Genomic DNA, 18,862 nt, shown 5'->3' on the forward strand with positions numbered 1-18,862 from the left:
GAGATTTCTAAAATTGAAGTTTTTAAAGAGACAGTGTCACTATAAACCATAAATATTGGCATAACACTTCACACTTTTTGTGTGTTTCAGAGCAAGAGGAGTCCTTTGAGTTCGTCATTGTGTCTCTAACGGGTCAAATGTGGCACTTTGAGGCGTCTACGTATGAGGAAAGAGAACTTTGGGTGCAGGCCATCGAGAGCCAGATTTTCGCCAGTCTACAGTCCTGTGAAAGCAGCAAGAATAAGGTAAGATTATATTGCATTGAATAAGGTACTGAGGAAATAGATTAGTTAGAGAAAGCTGTGTTTGGAATGATCTCTCCACCTCCTAAACAAATGTTTGTTTGCTAATGTGGATGGAAGCAATGCACCATCTGTTATTGAGAAACAGTTGCTCGTTTAACACACATAAACATGCTGTTCATTTCTGTTCTTTTCACATGTGCAGTCTCGATTAGGAAGTCAGAGTGATGCGCTGACCATCCAGTCCATTAGGAACGTGAGGGGAAACAGCTTCTGTGCAGACTGTGATGCCCCTAGTGAGTAAAACATGAAATCCAGTTATGTTTGTTAGTATTTCCAGTTGTTTAAGTTATCCTTCCTCTTTCCATAAGCTGCCTTAGAATATAACTCCATGCCCTGTAGGTATGATTTAAATGTTAAGTACATTTCTGTTGTCGTTCCTAGCCGTATAACTTTATTTATTAAGTGGAACACAAAAGGTGGTTTTCACAGGATTTATGTGCCATAATGACAGTGAATATTTAAAAAAAAAATTACAATTTTTTTTTTTATAAAACCACCATAACAGTAATCGATATGACTCAAGCACTACATTCCAGGTCTTATACAGCCGTTCGATCATTTTGTCTGATGAACCGAATTACATTTAAGTTGTCTTTGACTCTCAAATCAAATCATTAATAAAGTGCTAAAATCATATATTGCGGCTACAAACCTCAAAGCAGAAATTTACCCACTATGCTAACATTTTAGTGGTTGAATTGCATAAAAGTCCATTTTAATGTTGTGAACTGAAAACGAATCATCCCTGAATGCCTTTTATTTGCAGATCCAGATTGGGCCAGTCTAAATCTTGGTGCTCTGATCTGTATCGAGTGTTCCGGGATGCATAGGAACCTTGGAACGCACCTGTCCCGTGTACGATCTCTAGATCTAGACGACTGGCCTGTGGAGCTCAGCATGGTGATGACAGCCATCGGGAACGCCATGGCCAACAGTGTGTGGGAGGGCTGCATGGAGGGGTACACCAAACCTGGTGTAGACAGCAACAGGTGACACTAGTCATAATTGCCTGACCAAAGTCAAGTCAATGACATATGTTTAGATAAATTAAACTCTCTATGAATAAAAGTGTCTGTCAAATCTATGAATGTAAATTTTGCACAATTAAATTTATAAAGAAAGCTATGTAGCTGCTTAGTTGGACTTGGAGCATGAAGGCTATGATAAGGTATACATTGGGCTCTTTGTTTAGGCTATGGAAGCCCACAACATTTGAGGGTTCCTGGTGTTATTCAAGGAAGCACTACATGAAGTGTCAGTAACTTAGTCAATGCCTGGATTGTGAAAAAATTCCCCACCCAATCATTGGTCCATTAGTGCTTTTTGAAGGAGATGAGAAATGTTTCAGGAGATGTTGCTTGTAGTAAATAGGGTCTCTATAGGCCATTGTCTGTAGTCATTCACCTGTTCTGGTTTCAGGCAATGTATTGAGGTGTTTCCCATGTTTAATCCTGACACACACGCTCACATTCCCAATTTTTCTGATGACCTGGAGAAAAGGGTGTTTTTGGTGGCAATTAAGGACACCATTACAGTGCCAAACCACTACCCTTGGGGCTGAATTGAGAGCTCTCAGTGGCTCTGACAGCCATCCATCACTCAGAGGGGGTGTATTAGTCACTCCTGAGGGTATAAATCCAGTCAGATACTTTGACACCACCTGGCTTGTATTTTGTTGTAATACATCATAATGTACAATTTTAATTCTAGTCATATTAGCTACTGAACAGTTTCCTTTGTCCATTTGTCTCAGTTACTTTTTGTTACTTTCCAACACTGCTCGAAAGGTTGGCCGTTATATTTATGGCATAAATTCTGAAGGTCCACAATAGTAGGTATGCAGCAGCCAAAATTTTGGCTAACAACACAAAAAAACGATAATAAATTTAATGTTATTGCTGATAACTGATATAATGGCCGATATTATAAATCTATAATGTTTCACAAAAGAGAATACTGTGTGAATTGGTTAAATACACCAACAAAAGTTTTGGTTGATAACAAAAGACCAAAATTACTTTTGTGCTACAGTAAATCCGATATGGCCGATATTATAAATCTATAGTGTTTCCCAAAGAGTATACTTTGGAAATTTGTTAAATGCACCAACAAAATTTTTTGCTGATAACAAAAGATGATAATTTTATGCTATAGCATAGCAGATAACCGATATGATGGCCTGTATTATAAATCTTTAACGTTTCACATAAGAGAATTCAGTGTAAATTGGTTAAACGCACCAGCAAAATTTCTGGCTGACAACAAAAGACAATAATTAATTTTATGCTATAGCCGATAACGGATATGATGACCTATATTATAAATCTATAGCGTTTTGCAAAAGAGAATACTTTGCGAATTTGTTAAATGCACAGAAAGTAATCAGACCCCTTCATTTTCATGTTGCAGCCTTATGCTAAAATGCTTTAAATTATAATTTTTTTTTCACATCAATCTTCACTCCATACCCCATAATGACAAAGAACAAATCAGATTTTTGATAACACTGCAAATTTATTAAAAAGAAAAAACTGAAATATCACATTGACATAATTATTCAGACCCCTTAACTCAGTACTTAGTTGAAGCACCTTTGGCAGCGATTACAGCCTCAAGACTATTTGGGTATGATGCGACAAGCTTTGCACACCTGGATTTGGGTATTTTCTGCCATTCTTCTCTGCAGATCTTATCAAGCTCTGTCAGGTTGGATGGGGACTGTAGTTGGACAGCCATTTTCAGGTCTCTCCAGAGATGTTCGATTGTCCGGGCTCTGGCTGGGCCACTCAAGGACATTCACAGAGTTGTCCCTAAGCCACTTTTGCATTGTCTTGGCTGTGTGCTTCAACCATGACCAGTCCCCCAGTCCCTGCTGCTGAAAAACACCCACACAGCATGATGCTACCACCACCATGCTTCACCATTGGGATGGTATTGCGCAGGTGATGAGCGGTGCCTGGTTTCCTCCAGACATAACGCTTGGAAGCCAAACAGTTCAATCTGATCAGAGAATCTTGTTTCTCACAGTCTGAGAGTCCTTTAGGTACTTTTTTGCATGTCTAGCACTGAGGAGAGGCTTGAAAATTATTACTTTTATGCTATAGCCAATAACCGCTTTGATGGCCAATACTATAAATCTGTTCTGTTTCACAAAAGATAATACTATGTGAATTTGCTCAAATAAGCCCTGATATAGGGGGCCTGGGTAGCTCAGTGGTAAAAACGCTGGCTACCACCCTTGGAGTTCGCTAGTTCGAATCCCAGGGCGTGCTGAGTGACTCCAGCCAGGTCTCTTAAGCAACCAAATTGGCCCGATTGCTAGGGAGGGTAGAGTCACATGGGGTAACCTCCTTGTGGTCGCTATAATGTGGTTCGTTCTCGGTGGGGCACGTGGTGAGTTGAGCGCGGATGCCGCGGTGGATGTATATATATTTATATTCTGGACGAAGCCAATTTAAACTCTCATTATCTAGGTCTGTTAGTCCGACTTTGCAAAAAATCAGACTTGTACTATTAGTACAGTCGCTTTAAAGCATTTAAATGACATTGTAGAAAGACAAATATTGTTTTATTCTAACTGAAATCAAACTTTTAAAGTGCATGTAAACATTCTGAGTGAAGTGGTCTAGTTGTAGTATACAAGACCGCGTAAGGATTTCCCTCAGTGGAGAGCTTGAACAAAGATGTAACAACTGCCCTACAAAATTGTGCATGCCAGAGATAGCATGTAAAAGGAGATAGCCCTTTCGATTTACCCACCACCTGGGGTGCTCTCTCCCCCCCCTCCTCTCCATCTCCATTCTTCTTTCACTCACAGGCAAGTGATGTCTCACAGTTATCTATTGAGTGGTTGGCGGGCTGCAGCCGAGTGCTTTTGACTTGATGAAAGATTATTGATGCTGATATCCACCCTTACACTTGAGTTGTCGGGACTGGCTCACCACCGGAGGAGGGAATGTTTTTCATTGTCAGGAGAATCTGATGGTTCGCGGCATCCTCCATTTCTCCTGTTCTCTTGCTTGCTCACTCATTCTCTCACTCGTTCAGACAAAACTGAAAATCTCATTACCGTCATAACTGATTTTGCTTAGCCAAAGAATAATGGCTGCAACATGGTGGGTATTGAGATTCCACATAAATTCAATATATAGTCATCAGGGCAGCATATGCTTGTTTTTCCCTAAAAGTGACAATATTTACTATGTAATTTGTTTGCATGAAGACTTAAACAACCCATGAAATTAAAATTTGAGTTTTGTGGCTTTCAGTTCATGTCTGTTTAACTTGGGGCCATCTTAATGCTAGTGTACTCCATATAGGTGTTATTTTTTTCTATTTTAAAGTTCTTTCTCTTATTCCAGTTTAATATCCAGAAACTATAAAGCAGCTGTTTTTAGCTTGATTTTCTGAAAAAGTGCAAGCACTGTGGCGCTATGAAAACATTGATCAGTTTGTTTGAGAATCCCACCTGCCCGTTACAGCAACATTGGCTCAACCAATCACATGAGTTTGGGGTAGGGCTACATATTTGTCCGACCGATGGGGTAGTTTTCGGTGAAATCTGTTTGAAAACAGTCATTAATTTTGCAATTACCGTCTAGTGGGACAGAAAGCGGCAAAGAAATCACCTTTAAAGTTGACAAAATGAACTTTAGTTTTAAAATTGAGTGAAAAAAAAACTGACCAAAAATATTGATGACTCTGCTGCTTTCTAGAATGAGAATGTCCCTCCCCCTAATACCACCTGCCTCTAACTAGCAATAGCAAGTAACAAAATACATGGTTCACCGCTGTAATGTAAACTTAAGGCCATTAGTAATTAAAAAATGGTCCCTCCCCAACTTCCTGTTTCAATTGGCAATATGTCAAGGAAAGAAAACCGCACGCGGTCAAACGATTTCAAGGGGTCTTTGAGAACAGCATAATTAATTTAAATTGTGTCAAGCATTCAAAGACTCATAAAAGCCTTCATTGTTACCAAAGAACATCAGTGTAATTGCAGCAGTCATATTCTGAGTCACGTTACCAGAGTTTGTTTCTGGTTCACGTTATGGGTCTGTCAATTATATTTGTAGGGCTCATTTTACCATAGTGTGGTCAGGCAAGATGGATTTAACTCTCATCACGCAGGTGAAAATTAACAACTGAGTGAGAGTGACCCGTCTCAATGTTTTCTGAGCTCATTTACTGCCATGACTAATTTAAACCCCATAACACAAGCCATGTGCTTCTTTAATGTACTTTAATGGTTGACTGCTTATTCACTTTCACATGAGCAAAACGTAAGTACTAGGTTAAGGACTGTTCACACCGAACACATTTTTTGTGTCCGTCTGCACTCTCTTTCGCTCTTTGTCCATCTCCGCAATGTCTGTGAATGTCACTTCCAGCCATTTTTCAGCACCTCACGCAGGAGCACCACGTTTTTCAGGCCATGTCCACACTAATACGTTTTCATTTGAAAACACATTGATTTTGCAACATTTATTGCTGTCATCCACATGGCGATAAAAGAGACTTTCGAAAACGATCTTCATAATCGCATACTTTGAAAACGATGATGTTAGGAAACTGAAAACTGAGTTTTTAGACAAAAACTGATAAGTGTGGACGTGGCTCTAGATGCCGTGTCAGGTAAAAAAGAACGTAAACTTTTAAAAGTGCATCTTGAGACACCTGCGTTCTGTTAAATGCGTTGTGTTTCATCTAGCTTTTTTTTTAACAGCCCCTTAGGTGACAAAGTCCTATGCTGTAGGATCATAGTGACAAGCACAGGTAAATTTACCCGATTGTGTTTGTTTTTTTAATGTATTTTTTTTTATTAAGCTTATTTTTGCCAAACATATAACACCCACCAAGTAATATAGCTCATTAGGCTAACTGTAGACTTTTACATTCGCCAGGCAACATAGGTGCCAGGTGCACTGATGTCGGAATTACATTAATTACAAGATTCCGTGAAAGCTTCGACTTGACCATTCTGACGTCATATAAATAAAACTAAAATGACATCGGCCTCAACAGTTAAATGTAGTTTGCATAGACTTCTGTTTGATATAACATTTAACTATAGCCAGTGTTACCTGGAGTGCTGTCTTTATTCTTAAACATTTTGCAAGAACATAGAGGTGAAGTAATAAATGAATGTAGAGATTAAATATTTTTGTTGTCAACAACAAAGCCACATTGATCCGTTTTTGCATTATGAGTGTTGCCATAGTAACTAATAATTTCCGAGGTCCCAGGACATTAACAGCTCTGAGTAGAATCTCCAAGTTGTCATCTAGTAATTACAGTAAATCTGACAAGATGTGAACGTGCCATAATATAGGATGTGTGGTCGTTTGTTTATCAACTTTTTACAGCGTCTTTAAAAGTGGCAAAGAGTCAAAATTATCAGTTTTGTAATCTATTTTTGTCTCTCTCATTGATGTTAAACAGCCAATTTTAATTTCCCCTACCTATTAAAAATCCAGATTTGGCATCGTTGACACGCATGGAAAATGTAATGCATCTCACCTGCTGTAGTTACTGATGTGTTTCCAGCAGTTCCAATTATAAATATTGTTTTAATTATTGAGTAGCATTAATCGATCAAGGAGCTCTCTAGGTAAACCATTAAACAAATTGATAGATTTATAATAGATTTACACTGTTTTGTCATGAATTCTTGCGTGACAATAAATCTTGATCCGAGAGAGAGAGACACTCCAGAGGTTGGCTCATTGGAGGGTGTTTAGGGCTTAAATTAGAAATTGGCAGTTGTGTGTGTTTTTGTGTACACTGTAATTGCCTGGCACCTGTCTGCTAAAAGGCTGAAAGAATTTTTGCAGTTGTTGGTGAGACAGGACACTGACGATTTATGCCTGGACACATACAAAATCCCAGCACAAATGCAAATCTATATTGTTAGAATTTTATTTTGTTATCCCGGACGAGCCCCCAATAATTTTAAAAGCCCTAGGGTTATAGTACTGTAACATTAAAACTAATGTGCTAATTCTATATATTCATTCTTATCTTTGTCTATATCTATATATCTGTGCTATCCCTTTATCACTAATAACTCTCTCTATCTCTCTTTGCTCTTTTGAGTCTGGACAGAAAGAGATAGCTATTGTGCTTCTCAAACGCACATACACACACGGTGGCCTTCGGCCAGAGCAGGTAATAGCTCTGATGATCCTCCAGTTTGTTTCAGAAATAATTTGCCGTTGCGTCTTCGCCACAGGGCAGTGGCACTAATACAAATAAATCACTTCAGTAACCTCTTTCCACCCCCTTACATGGCGTCAATCCTTCCTCTTTTTTCCACCTGTCCTCTTTTCTCTTTGCAGCACTTATTTTATTTTTACCCCTTATAATTTTAATTTCTTAGCATTCTTTTTTTTGTTTTATTGCAGTAAGGGCTGAGTGTTAACCTATTTGTTTGTAAGATTATTTTAATGCAGGACAAGTGATAGGTTAAAAATAAGATAATATTTGTACTTTGAATTGATTAGGTACAGATAGAAAACTAACAATAAATGAACTAATTTTACACAGTAATTGGATGTGTATGAACTCGAAGGTTGCATAAAGCATGAATGTTTACAGAATATACCAACAAAGGCCTCAAAAAGTTCACATGTACAGTACTTCACCCTAATAACAGTATACGTATTGTAACACATTCAGTCCATTGGCCTTTTATGGCTTATATTGCCTTTTATGACATAAATATTGGTATGGTAAATGCTTGACATCATGCTTGACATGTAGTGACTATTTTCTCTCTCTCATTTACATAATGTTATACATTCTGTTGCGTTACCTTTTTCAAAATACTGTTTCCACATTAGTCTATTTCATTATATATAAATGTATAAAATGTATGATAATATTTTATATAAATAATAATACATGTGTACAGTGTATATATATATATATATATATATATATATATATATATATATATATATATATATATATATATATTAATGTAAAAAAATATCTAATATTATTTATATTATAATTATTATTATTTATTTGTTGTGGTTTTTCTTTTATAGCCAGCAAATCCAAAAAAAAAGCTAAATGTTTTGTATGGTCTGCACATTTTTTGTATTTAATATTCATTTTATAAAACAAGAGCTTTATCAGTTAAAACCAGTACAAAATCAAAGCCTTCTGTTTGTGAACAAGACTTGTGCATTTAGTGCCTTGTACATGGAAAACCCTCTCTGTTACTCATAAAAGTGGACTACATACACTACCGCTGTCAGAAGTCAAAATATGCATGCCACAGCAATACAATGTCTCATTGCAAACACAACCCCGGCCCCCTCTTTCTATCTCTCTTCCTCCCACTCCTTTATAAACACTCCATCCCTGCTGAGAGGGCTGTTAGAATGTGCCCTCCCCTCTGTTTGATGTGTCTTTTGAGAATTTCAGGGGTTTTGTTTTGTGTTTGTGTGTGCCGGCGAGCCCCTTCAGAAGTTTTCTTTCCTCTGAGCCCCACCTTACCTCCATGAACTCATTCACTTCCTTTTACTGCCAGCTGATTGGTCACTTCATGCCGAGGCCATTCACCTTGGTCCACGCCCTCATCATTTGTGTCTCAGATGGTCCACTTTCACTTGCTTGCCCAATTGCTTTTTGGCCTTCCTGGAGAGATGCCTCCCCTTGAGTGTGCGCTACATAGGGACCCAGAATGGCACCTCCTCAACCAAGTCCCTCGTTGGCCGGTGTGTGCTGTTTAGTCTGAGTTGAGTAATTACCCTGTTGTTTCTTCCTTCGTATTGGAGTGCATTCATGTGTATCTGATACGCTGGGCAGGGCGAGAGGAATCATTTAGTGGTTTCCATGATCATTAGGGTCAGGTGAGATTAGAACAAAGCCAGAATATCAATGGATCCCTTTCTCTACTTTTACAATTTACTTTAGCTGGCCTAAAATAACAATATTATCTATGTTTATATTTATCTCTTTAGTTTTTAGTTTGTATTTGTGGCAGTCTTAAAAGAAAAAATGAAATTCTCAACACATAATGTTACACATTTCAGAGTGAAACAGAATATTCAGCAAGAAAATATGTTTGGCTGGAATTTGATTGGTTTGTTAAAAGTGGGCTGTAATATTATTGGAAAATATTGTTTTTCCTTGCCAGCCTTGGTCATGTCAGAAGAAAACAAATTTGTCCGGTGTGGGAATACTAACATTATATTTACAATTATGTATTTTTATTTATTAATTTACATTTTTTATTTATTTTCATTTATTTATTAGTATTAACGTATTTATTAGTATTTTTTTTTTTACATAAAATGTTAATATTTATTTATTAGTATTTACATGTATTTTTATTACATTTATTTAAAAAAAATATGTTATTCATTACATTTTGATACAGTGTTCTGAAATGTATTTATTATAGTGACAAGCAATATATATTGATATTAATAAGTGCTAATTTTGTTATTTCTCACTTTGAAGCAGTAAACAGCATTTATAGTTAGTTCTAAAGTATCCCTCATATTTTGCCCCTTTTCGAGCTTAATAGTCTCTCACATTCTAGAGTCCCCCAAGCAACCCTGATATTCACTGCAAATATGTGTGTACTGTGTGTGTGTGTGTGTGTGTTTGTGTGTGTGAGTGAGGGGCAGCCATGGGCCTTATTTCCTGAATGTGGTTTTCTCCCCCTGCAGAGAGAATCTTCTCTCCATCCCATCACTCTTTGGTGGCCTCCTCGTCCCTCCCTCGCTTTTGACACGCTAAAGCTGCACATTTTATTTTCCTTCCTCCTGCCGAGAGGAAGTGTCTTTTCATGGCTTCTCGGCTTTCTCCCATAAACCCTCCAAACAGTGCCCTGTGTTTGGATTGGGTCTCCATTTCAAACAAAAGTCTGAGGCGGGATTACCAGCCCCTCTCTTCCTCTCTTTCACACATATCCTTTCAAGTGGCAATGGCCGGAGCTATTTGAGACGCTTGTTGCTGCTTCTGAAATCTTCCTCCTTCCTTTTCCAAGCAGGTGACTGTAAACTGAGTGAGAGAGTGTTTAAAAACATCATCAAGAGCAGTGGACATATAATTTATGTATATGAGACCTTTATAGATGCTTAAAAGAATAGTTCACCCAGAATTAAAAATTCTGTCACTGTTAAAGCTGATTTTTTATACAACAAAACTGAGGGTTGTTGAGCTAAAAATGCACCATAAAAGCAGTCCACTTGTGCCGTATATTCCATGTCTTCTGAAGACATAATATAGCTTTGTGTTACTGTACAGACCATAATTTTCTGAAAATAACGTGCATACATATATGGCGTATAAAGACGCATTGCACCAGGTTTGACGTCAATGACATCATTGACTCTCACATGTCTCATAACTGCATATTGACATCAAACCTGACACAATATAATTTGATGTGCTGTATTTGAATGTACACAAACATTCAAATATACTCAACAGCCCCTGAACCCATTCACTCTCATTGTATTCGTACGAAGCGTGAACATTCTGAAGAATATCTCCTTTTGTTCCATGGAAGAAATATAATCATACGGGTTTGAAACAACAACATGAGGGTGTTAAATAATGATAGAATCTTTAATCATAGGTATTTTGTTATGTTTGGGTGTTGTTGGAAACACTGTTAATGAATCTTAGACTATGTCCTCATTAATCCATATACATTTTAAAATGCATCTTTTTCTCTGTTTTGGTCCACACTGAGACGGCGGTTTTGGGAAAACGGAGATATTCAAAAACAATTATATTTGTTGTCATGTGACACAGTCACGTGATCCATTCAACCCAAAACAATCAAGATGGCGGCCCATGTTGTAGAGGCGTTGTTGTGCCTGCTATCCACATTGATAGTGTTGTTAAAGATAAATGTTACTTTGTACAGCATTCACACTGCATTCCTTCAGAGGCAACTGGAAGTTTTTGGAATTGCTGGAACACAAGGACATTTGTTTTTCAGGGCCACAAGTTTTTTTTTGGGGGGGGGGGGGTTTAGTATAGTAACACATCTTTTTCTCTACATATTAGCCTTCTGTCCACACTGAGACAGCGAAAACGTAGCTTTTCTAAAACGCTCACCCACTTGGATAAATTTGAAAAAGCTGTCTTAGCGTTGTAGTGTGAGAAACAGTGATCGCTGAAAACGATAACGAACTTGTTGTCAAGAGATTTTTTTGCATGCGCATTAAGGGGATTTATGGTTTTTCAAACGTTTCAGTGTGGACAAGCAACTTTTAGAAGATGCTTGAAAACGGCAGTGTGGACGGAGTGTGACAAAACTAAAAAAAAAGTTTTTTTAATTATTCAGATTTATGTGGATGCAGTCATATGCCATGTCCAAATGAATACGTTCTAGTTTGAAAATGCATCTTTTTCTTCCGTCCACACTGAGATGGTGTTTTTGACAGCGAAAACTAAGCTTATCGAAAATGCTCTCCCAAGTGGATACATTTGAAATTGCTGTGTAACCGGTCCTGCTCGACCCATGGCAAAGGAATTTGAACCGACATCTCCGGCATGGGAGGCGGGCGCGCTAACGAGGGGGCTTAAGAAGAGTACAGCCTCTAGCGTCAGTCGCTAGTGCGCCTCTTGAGGCCAGGGGAGTGAGGTTTACACACTGCACAGCTACCTACCAGCTGGCTACCGTTAAAGAGGGGAAACAGAGATATCTGAAAACGATAACGTATTTGTTGTCATGTCACGCAGTCATGTGATCCATTCAAGCCAAAACAATCAAGATGGCGGCCCATGTTATTGAGGCATTGTTGTGCCTGCTATCCGCTTTGATAGCGTTATTCAAGATAAATGTTACTTTGTAAATCTTTACGTTGCATTCCTTCAAAGGTGACGAGAAGTTTACTCGGAATTGCTGTCTGGCGATGGAACACGAGGACAATTGCGTTTCAGACTGTACATGGAATGGCAATTTTTTTTTTTTTAATAATTTAAGCATGCGCAGTAAGGGGATTTTTGAGTTTTCATACGTTTCAGTGTGGACGAGCAACTTTTGGAAGACGCTTGAAAATGGCAATGTGGACGGAGAGTGTAACAAAACTAAAAAAAGTTTACATTTATCCAGATGAATGTCTTATGGGTCTAAAGACTTTTTAGGAGCTCTTTTAACCTGACCGGACGTCTTTAAAAAAAAACAAAAAAAAACGGCACTGCTGTAGAAAAAACAGCGAGACGCTGCGCAACGGTCAAAGGTGTCCGTCTAGTGTGTGTGTATATAGAAAAACTATTAAAAAACAGTGCAAAGGGATGCAAAAATTTGTCCGGTGTGAGTGGGCCTTTAACCTCTCTATCCTTCAACTTGGCAAAAGTCAATCTCCCTCGTTTAACTAGTGTAAACGTACCCCCTCATTCCCTGAATCCCATGCACTTGCAAACATCTCTCCTTAGTGTCCTCTCTAAAAGTTTTGAGATTCGCCCACCCTCTTACACCCCTGCGTTGGCATGGTGGGTTTCCTGTAAAAAATTCAAATGAAGAGAGGGAGAGAGAGAACAACAGGGTGGGTCTCTTCAGAAGAAAAACAAGCTTTGAAAGATTGACTGCTGAAGGAGGAGGGGGGCTAATTAAACACACACTCTCTCTCTCTCTGAAGAAAAATGCACTGTGCCCAGAGTCCATTCAATTGCTCTCGGCCTTGTTCACAAAGAGCTGTCAAGATTTTCAGGGAAACGGCATTAAAGATGCGGCTTTCTTAATTAGCTCGTGCCTTTGTTGCAAAAGTGACTTAAGCAACACTTGTTCGTACACAGGGAATTGTCTTTGGGGGAAGATAATAGGCGCATGAGATAACTGATTTTCAGTATAGAGATGCCACAACATTTGTTCTGCTTCATAAAGCTTGTTTTGTTCGCCGTCTTTGAGTGCTTTTCTAAAATGCTTGAAAAAGCTGTAACGTAACTGCTGACTTGAGTCATTTAATTAGCCATTAAGTCATTCGTTTTTAGTATTTTGGGTCAAGTTTGTCTGGTTATTTTTTTTTTTATAATTTTTTTAATGACACCTTGGCATGGTGCATTATACCCCATAAGACACTGATTACAGATCGTTGAAATTATTTTTAGGGCATTATCAGAAGATTTTGAGTAACACTTTACAATATGGTTCAATTTGTTAACATTAGTTAATGCATTAGGAATCATGAACTAACAATGAACAAAATATTTTTTACAGCATTTATTAATCTTTGTTATTTAATTAAAATACAATTGTTCTTAGTTAGTTCATGTCAGTTCATAGTGCATTAACTAATGTTATCATAAACAACTTTTGATTTAACTATATGTTGAAATTAACACTAACCAAGATTAAAAAATGCTGCTAAAGCATCGTTTATTATTAGTTCATATAAACGAATGTTGTTAACTAATGTTAACAAATGGAACCTTACTGTAAAGTGTTTCCAGATTTTGCCTAGATTTATACATTTTTGGAAAAAATTTGACCATGTATAACTTGCCTCTACAAAACGAAGGTGGTGTGGGTGGTTGCTAAGGTGTTCTGGGTGGTTGCTAGGTGGTTGCTTACTGGCCCAAGTTAAAAAAGACTATCTTAATACTTTATTTAATATGTAGTAATACATTCTGGTTCATAGAGATGGCTCTATGCAAGTCTGTGGGATTTTTTTTTACCTTTTTTTTTTTTTTTTTTTTTTTTTTTCACCAGGTCAAAATGTACAAATGCTTTGAAAAGTAACAGTACAAATCCCTAACCCTTAACTTCATTAGTAATACTGATGCTTGCCTTAGAAAACACTGTTAATTAATTTGAGGAATCAGGTAGTTTTAGGTCAGGTGGATTTGCTTGGATTCTAATAGCCAACTTTGAACTTATTAAAGGAATTAAGCTCTTTTATACTATTATTTTGCCTTGGTTTTCTCTTTACTTTTTTTTTCCCAGTTGAAAGGCTACTGAATGTGGTCGTGGCATGTGAGTCAGTCCCCATCAGAGGAAGCGTCTGTTGATTGCTCTGGTCCTAAGGATAATGAAGGGGCATGGCTTCATTTGGACTCCCATTGTACCACCAATCACTGCTGCTGTAATTAACATGTGATATTAAGTGAATGAAAGCATGCTGCTCAGATGTATCATCTTGTAATAAGCACCCTTGTATGGAGTATGCATAAATACATAAGGCAGACTAAGTTTAGAAGACCAGTCACGATTCATTATGCAAATATGCAGTTATGTCAATACCGAACATTCTAATAATTATGTTTGATGAGAGATTTCCAAACTTAAATGTCAGTCTTTAATTTCTTAAAATGTATAAAGAAAAGAAATAGCAGACTTAGTGGTGGTACCATCTCTTAGAAGCACAAAATCACTCTCCGGAACATTTACTTCCACCTTTCCTTGCTGGTGGAACGACCTTTCCAACTCCACCCGAGCAGCCGATTGATTATCTTGCAATCTTCAAGAAAAATTCTACCAAAATGTAAACTTTTTTAAAAAACATTTTTTGCAGCATTTCTTATATTATTGCCTCCTTAGGATTAATCGCTTTTGTTGTATTCCTCATTAGTAAGTCGCTTTGGATAAATGCTAAATGAATAAATGTAAATGGCCTGTATTTTGTCATTCTCGTCTATCACTTTGTTGGTTTTATGTTGTAAATGTTGGCGATAGCTTTGGCGTTGTCGTTATGGTGGCTTTGTGGAGTAGCGTCCCAAGGGAAGCCTGTCACCCGACATCTCTCTAGACACTCTTTACCTCTATCAGCTCTCTCTCTGTCTCTCTCTCCTGTCTGTCACTCACCCCAGCAAGGCAAACAACAGCTCCTTTCTGCTCGTCTTATCACCCACTGCACGGGGTCAGAAGGTCAGACCTGCACTGAGCATGCTCAGATACACTCGTATCGATTTTAATTTTGCACCGTACCCCTCGCCATCGTCCATGAATGCCAGCAGAAGAGAGAAGAGGGGGCGGGCGGGTGATAGAGTGGACCAGATAGAACTCTGGTAGTCGGTGAAGAGTTGGACTCCATTCTCTCGCCCGAATGTGTCTCTTTCAGCCCTTTTCTTTGGGTCTTCGATCTGGCGGACTGCCGGCGGACCCCTAGAGGGTTGAGGGGCCAGTGTTGAGAGGGCTTCTTTGTGGGGATCCATCGGGCCGGACTGACAACACTGACAGCAGCGATTAAAAACCACGGCTTCCCTCCCCACGCACACACTCCTGTATTGTCCACAGTAGACATGCTGTTCACAATGTGTAACCTTTCGATAGCTAGCCAGACTTTAACCCTCTAGATCCTGGTGGAAAACCAGCGAGCAATATTGCTAGTTGTGAATAAGTGTGTGAGTTGCATATTTGACCTTCTTCCCTTGCGATCTCTACCATCACCATGATGGATCCATAACTGCATTACTCTGGACTTTCTTTAAGTCACTGATATGACTTTCAGAAATGCAAACTCTACAGGGATTGTCAGATATTGCTATGTCACATACTGTAGTTTATCAAATATATCAAGGTCCAACAAGTAAAATCACATCTAGATGATGGCACCTGTTTATTCAGAAACAGTTTGTCAATATAGGAGGAAGACCAGGGCTGATACTAATTCAGAATAACTTTATCGTAACATATTCTAACAGAGTCTAACATCAAGCCATTATTCGTAACTGTATTTTAACATTTTGTTAAGAAAATGTGAGTGGCACTTGCCCATAATAAATTTGCCACCACAAAGTAGGGTTGTTGCTGGGTCATTGATGTGTGAATGATAGGGTGTTCTGGGTTGTTGCTAGGTAGTTTTCTTATTGGCAGAGTCAGAAGAACCCATCTCAATGTCTCTATATTCTGGTCCCTAGATATGTCTCGGGTACCTGCCTGGCGAAAATTTTAAAAGTCAAATCACTTCATTACCAGTCAAAGTAATACAACATATTTCATAACAAACTGCACATTTTGAGGTATCATTTATGTCCGTAGCAGAAACAATGCAGGACAAGTTTATTCCGATCCCTAACCTTAAGTGTTGAACAGTAGTAATGATGCTTGCCTTAGTGGCCTAATACTACTCTGTTAGAGATGTTGACTTTTGAGTCAGTTATTTTAGTGATTTGAGTGCCAACTGAACAAAAAACAAGTGAAACAATGAACAAGGTCCTAAACCTGAACCTTGCGGGTCTTCTCTCTCTCAGGGAAGAGAAGGAACGCTGGATCCGGGCGAAGTACGAGCAGAAGTTGTTCCTGGTGGGGCTTCCTCAGTCTGACGTACCACTGGGACAGCAGCTTCTGCGGGCGGTCGTAGAGGATGACCTGAGACTGGTGGTTCTCCTGCTTGCTCACGGCACCAAGGAAGAAGTCAACGAGACGTACGGGGACGGAGATGGACGTACCGCCCTGCATCTGTCCTGCGCGATGGCGAATGTGGTCATCACACAACTGCTCATATGGGTAAGAATTGATTGGATCAAATCTTAGGTTGCAGTATGCATGAAAGTAGTACATTGAGTGTGATTTCACTAAGTATCCTATACATGTTCTCCATCTTTCTTGTCCTTTCCTAGTATGGAGTGGACGTAAAGAGCTGTGATGCCCGCGGTCAGACCCCCCTGTCATACGCCCAGTGCGCAAGAAGTCAGGAGTGCACCGACATCCTCATCCAACACGGCTGCCCTGGTGAAAGCGGACTGTCGACACCCACGGCCACCAGACACAACATCAACAACAACGCTCAATGCGAGCTGAACCGTAGTGTTAGCATCATGTAATAGTGTGCAGGAAATCATTCTGCGTCCCATACTATAAGCCTGCAGTGTCCCAATGCTCTGTCTTTAGTGTATCTTCACTGAATGTTCATTTGTCTCTGTGGACGCCAGTGATTTTGATGTTCATGTAGAGTCTGTTCTCGTTAAATGACATCTTTTTCCTCAGCAGTATGTTGCAGATCCGATATTGTCATTATTAGGAATACTGTGCATAGTGCCTTGTGTGTCATGTAAACCCATTACAACTTCCTGTTGTGGCAGATGTTAGCGTACAACAAGAGACAGCAGTATTAACTTCATCAACACTCATTTGGTGAGTTATTTCTAAGCTACAGAAATGGACAAAGTTACGGTTTTTTTTTTAAGGATCTTATCTTGTATGTACTGTATAGAACAAAATATGAAATGCTGTGGCAACAGGTTCTAAACAAAACAAGTTTTTATTTTTAAGAATTAGTTTCAAATAACCCTAGTTTGCACACGTGTTTCATCGTCCATCAAAGCATATGAAACCTGTTTATGTTAAATGGGTTATTCCCAGAAAACCTGTCAAGAACTTTCCCAGGTCATATTTCGTCCTGATATCAAAATAAATAAATAAGAAAATATATCATATATTTGCGTAAAGAAAATTAAAACTATTTTTTGCCATTATTTACTTTTTGTTGTTGTTGTTGTTGTTGTTGCATTTTGACATTTTCATGGCAATTAAGCACATTTCCTCTTAGATTCTCATTACTGTAATGCATCTGGGCGTTTTACTTTTGCTGATTTTTTGTATTTAAATTGTTAAGTATTTAGACATCATCATAGTATTTTTTATACTGTCTTTAATTTATGCAGATTTAAATAAAAAAATTGTATTATAGTAATTTTTCACTGTAATTCAATAAAAAAAAATTACTGTATTACAGTAATAAACATCTATTGAGAATCTTCATTGGGAATAGCTAATGCGAATCGCACAAAAAAATAAATGTGCCCATTTGCATTACAGTAAGGAGAATTTGAGGAGAAAATATGTGCTTATTTGTCATGAAAATGTCACAGTGCAAAACATTTTATGGGTTTAATATACACATTTTCTTTATACATATATATCATTTATTTATTTATTTATTTAGTGACCTGGGACATCATGGGATTTAAAACAAATTTGTTAGATTATTTACTATATATATATATATATATATATATATATATATATATATATATATATATATATATATATATATATATAATTATTAATTTTTCATATTAAGGATTAAATATAAACATTATGTGCATGTTTAAAGGAATATTCCAGGTTCAATACAAGTTCATCTCTATCGACAGCATTTGTGGCATAATGTTGATTGCCAAAAATATATATTTCGACGTGTCCCTCCTTTTCTTTAAAAAAGCAAAAAATCTGGGTTACAGTGAGACACTTACAGTGTAAGTGAACAAGGCCAATTTGTAGACGTTTAAATACTCAGTTTAAAAAGTATAGCCACAAGACCTAAACAATATGCGGGTTAGTATGATTTTTGTAAGATAACATCCCTTAATAAACTTTTCTGTGTAAAGTTATATCCAGGACAAAAATTTAAGAAGTGCTTTTATAAAATTATACGCTTCACATTTCTGTCTTTTAAACCCTCCAAAAGTTGACCCCATTCACTTCCATTGTAAGTGTCTCACTGTAACCTCAAATGTTTGCTTTTCTTTTAAAGAAATGGAGGGCCGAGTCAAAATTAGTTTTTGTGGCAATCAACATTATGACACTAATGCTGTCGATTGATCTTAACTTGTATTAAACCCGGAATATTCCTTTACAATGA

General features: G+C 37.9%; 1 protein-coding gene across 3 annotated transcripts in view; it reads left to right on the forward strand.

Annotated features, from left to right (window-relative positions):
• Positions 1-18,247, forward strand: part of LOC127432158 (arf-GAP with GTPase, ANK repeat and PH domain-containing protein 3-like) — a 234,131-nt gene extending 215,884 nt beyond the window's left edge. For all 3 annotated transcript variants that reach the window (XM_051683011.1, XM_051683012.1, XM_051683010.1), the window contains exons 14-18: positions 91-245; positions 448-538; positions 1,072-1,294; positions 16,470-16,725; positions 16,839-18,247. In XM_051683011.1, the coding sequence (XP_051538971.1) occupies positions 91-245; positions 448-538; positions 1,072-1,294; positions 16,470-16,725; positions 16,839-17,042 (929 nt within the window). In that variant the 3' untranslated portion in view covers positions 17,043-18,247. The remainder of the gene's footprint in view (positions 1-90; positions 246-447; positions 539-1,071; positions 1,295-16,469; positions 16,726-16,838) is intronic.
• The last annotated feature ends 615 nt before the right edge of the window (positions 18,248-18,862 follow it).

Source organism: Myxocyprinus asiaticus, chromosome 41 (assembly GCF_019703515.2).
Source record: "Myxocyprinus asiaticus isolate MX2 ecotype Aquarium Trade chromosome 41, UBuf_Myxa_2, whole genome shotgun sequence".
In the NCBI taxonomy this organism is placed as follows: domain Eukaryota; kingdom Metazoa; phylum Chordata; class Actinopteri; order Cypriniformes; family Catostomidae; genus Myxocyprinus; species Myxocyprinus asiaticus.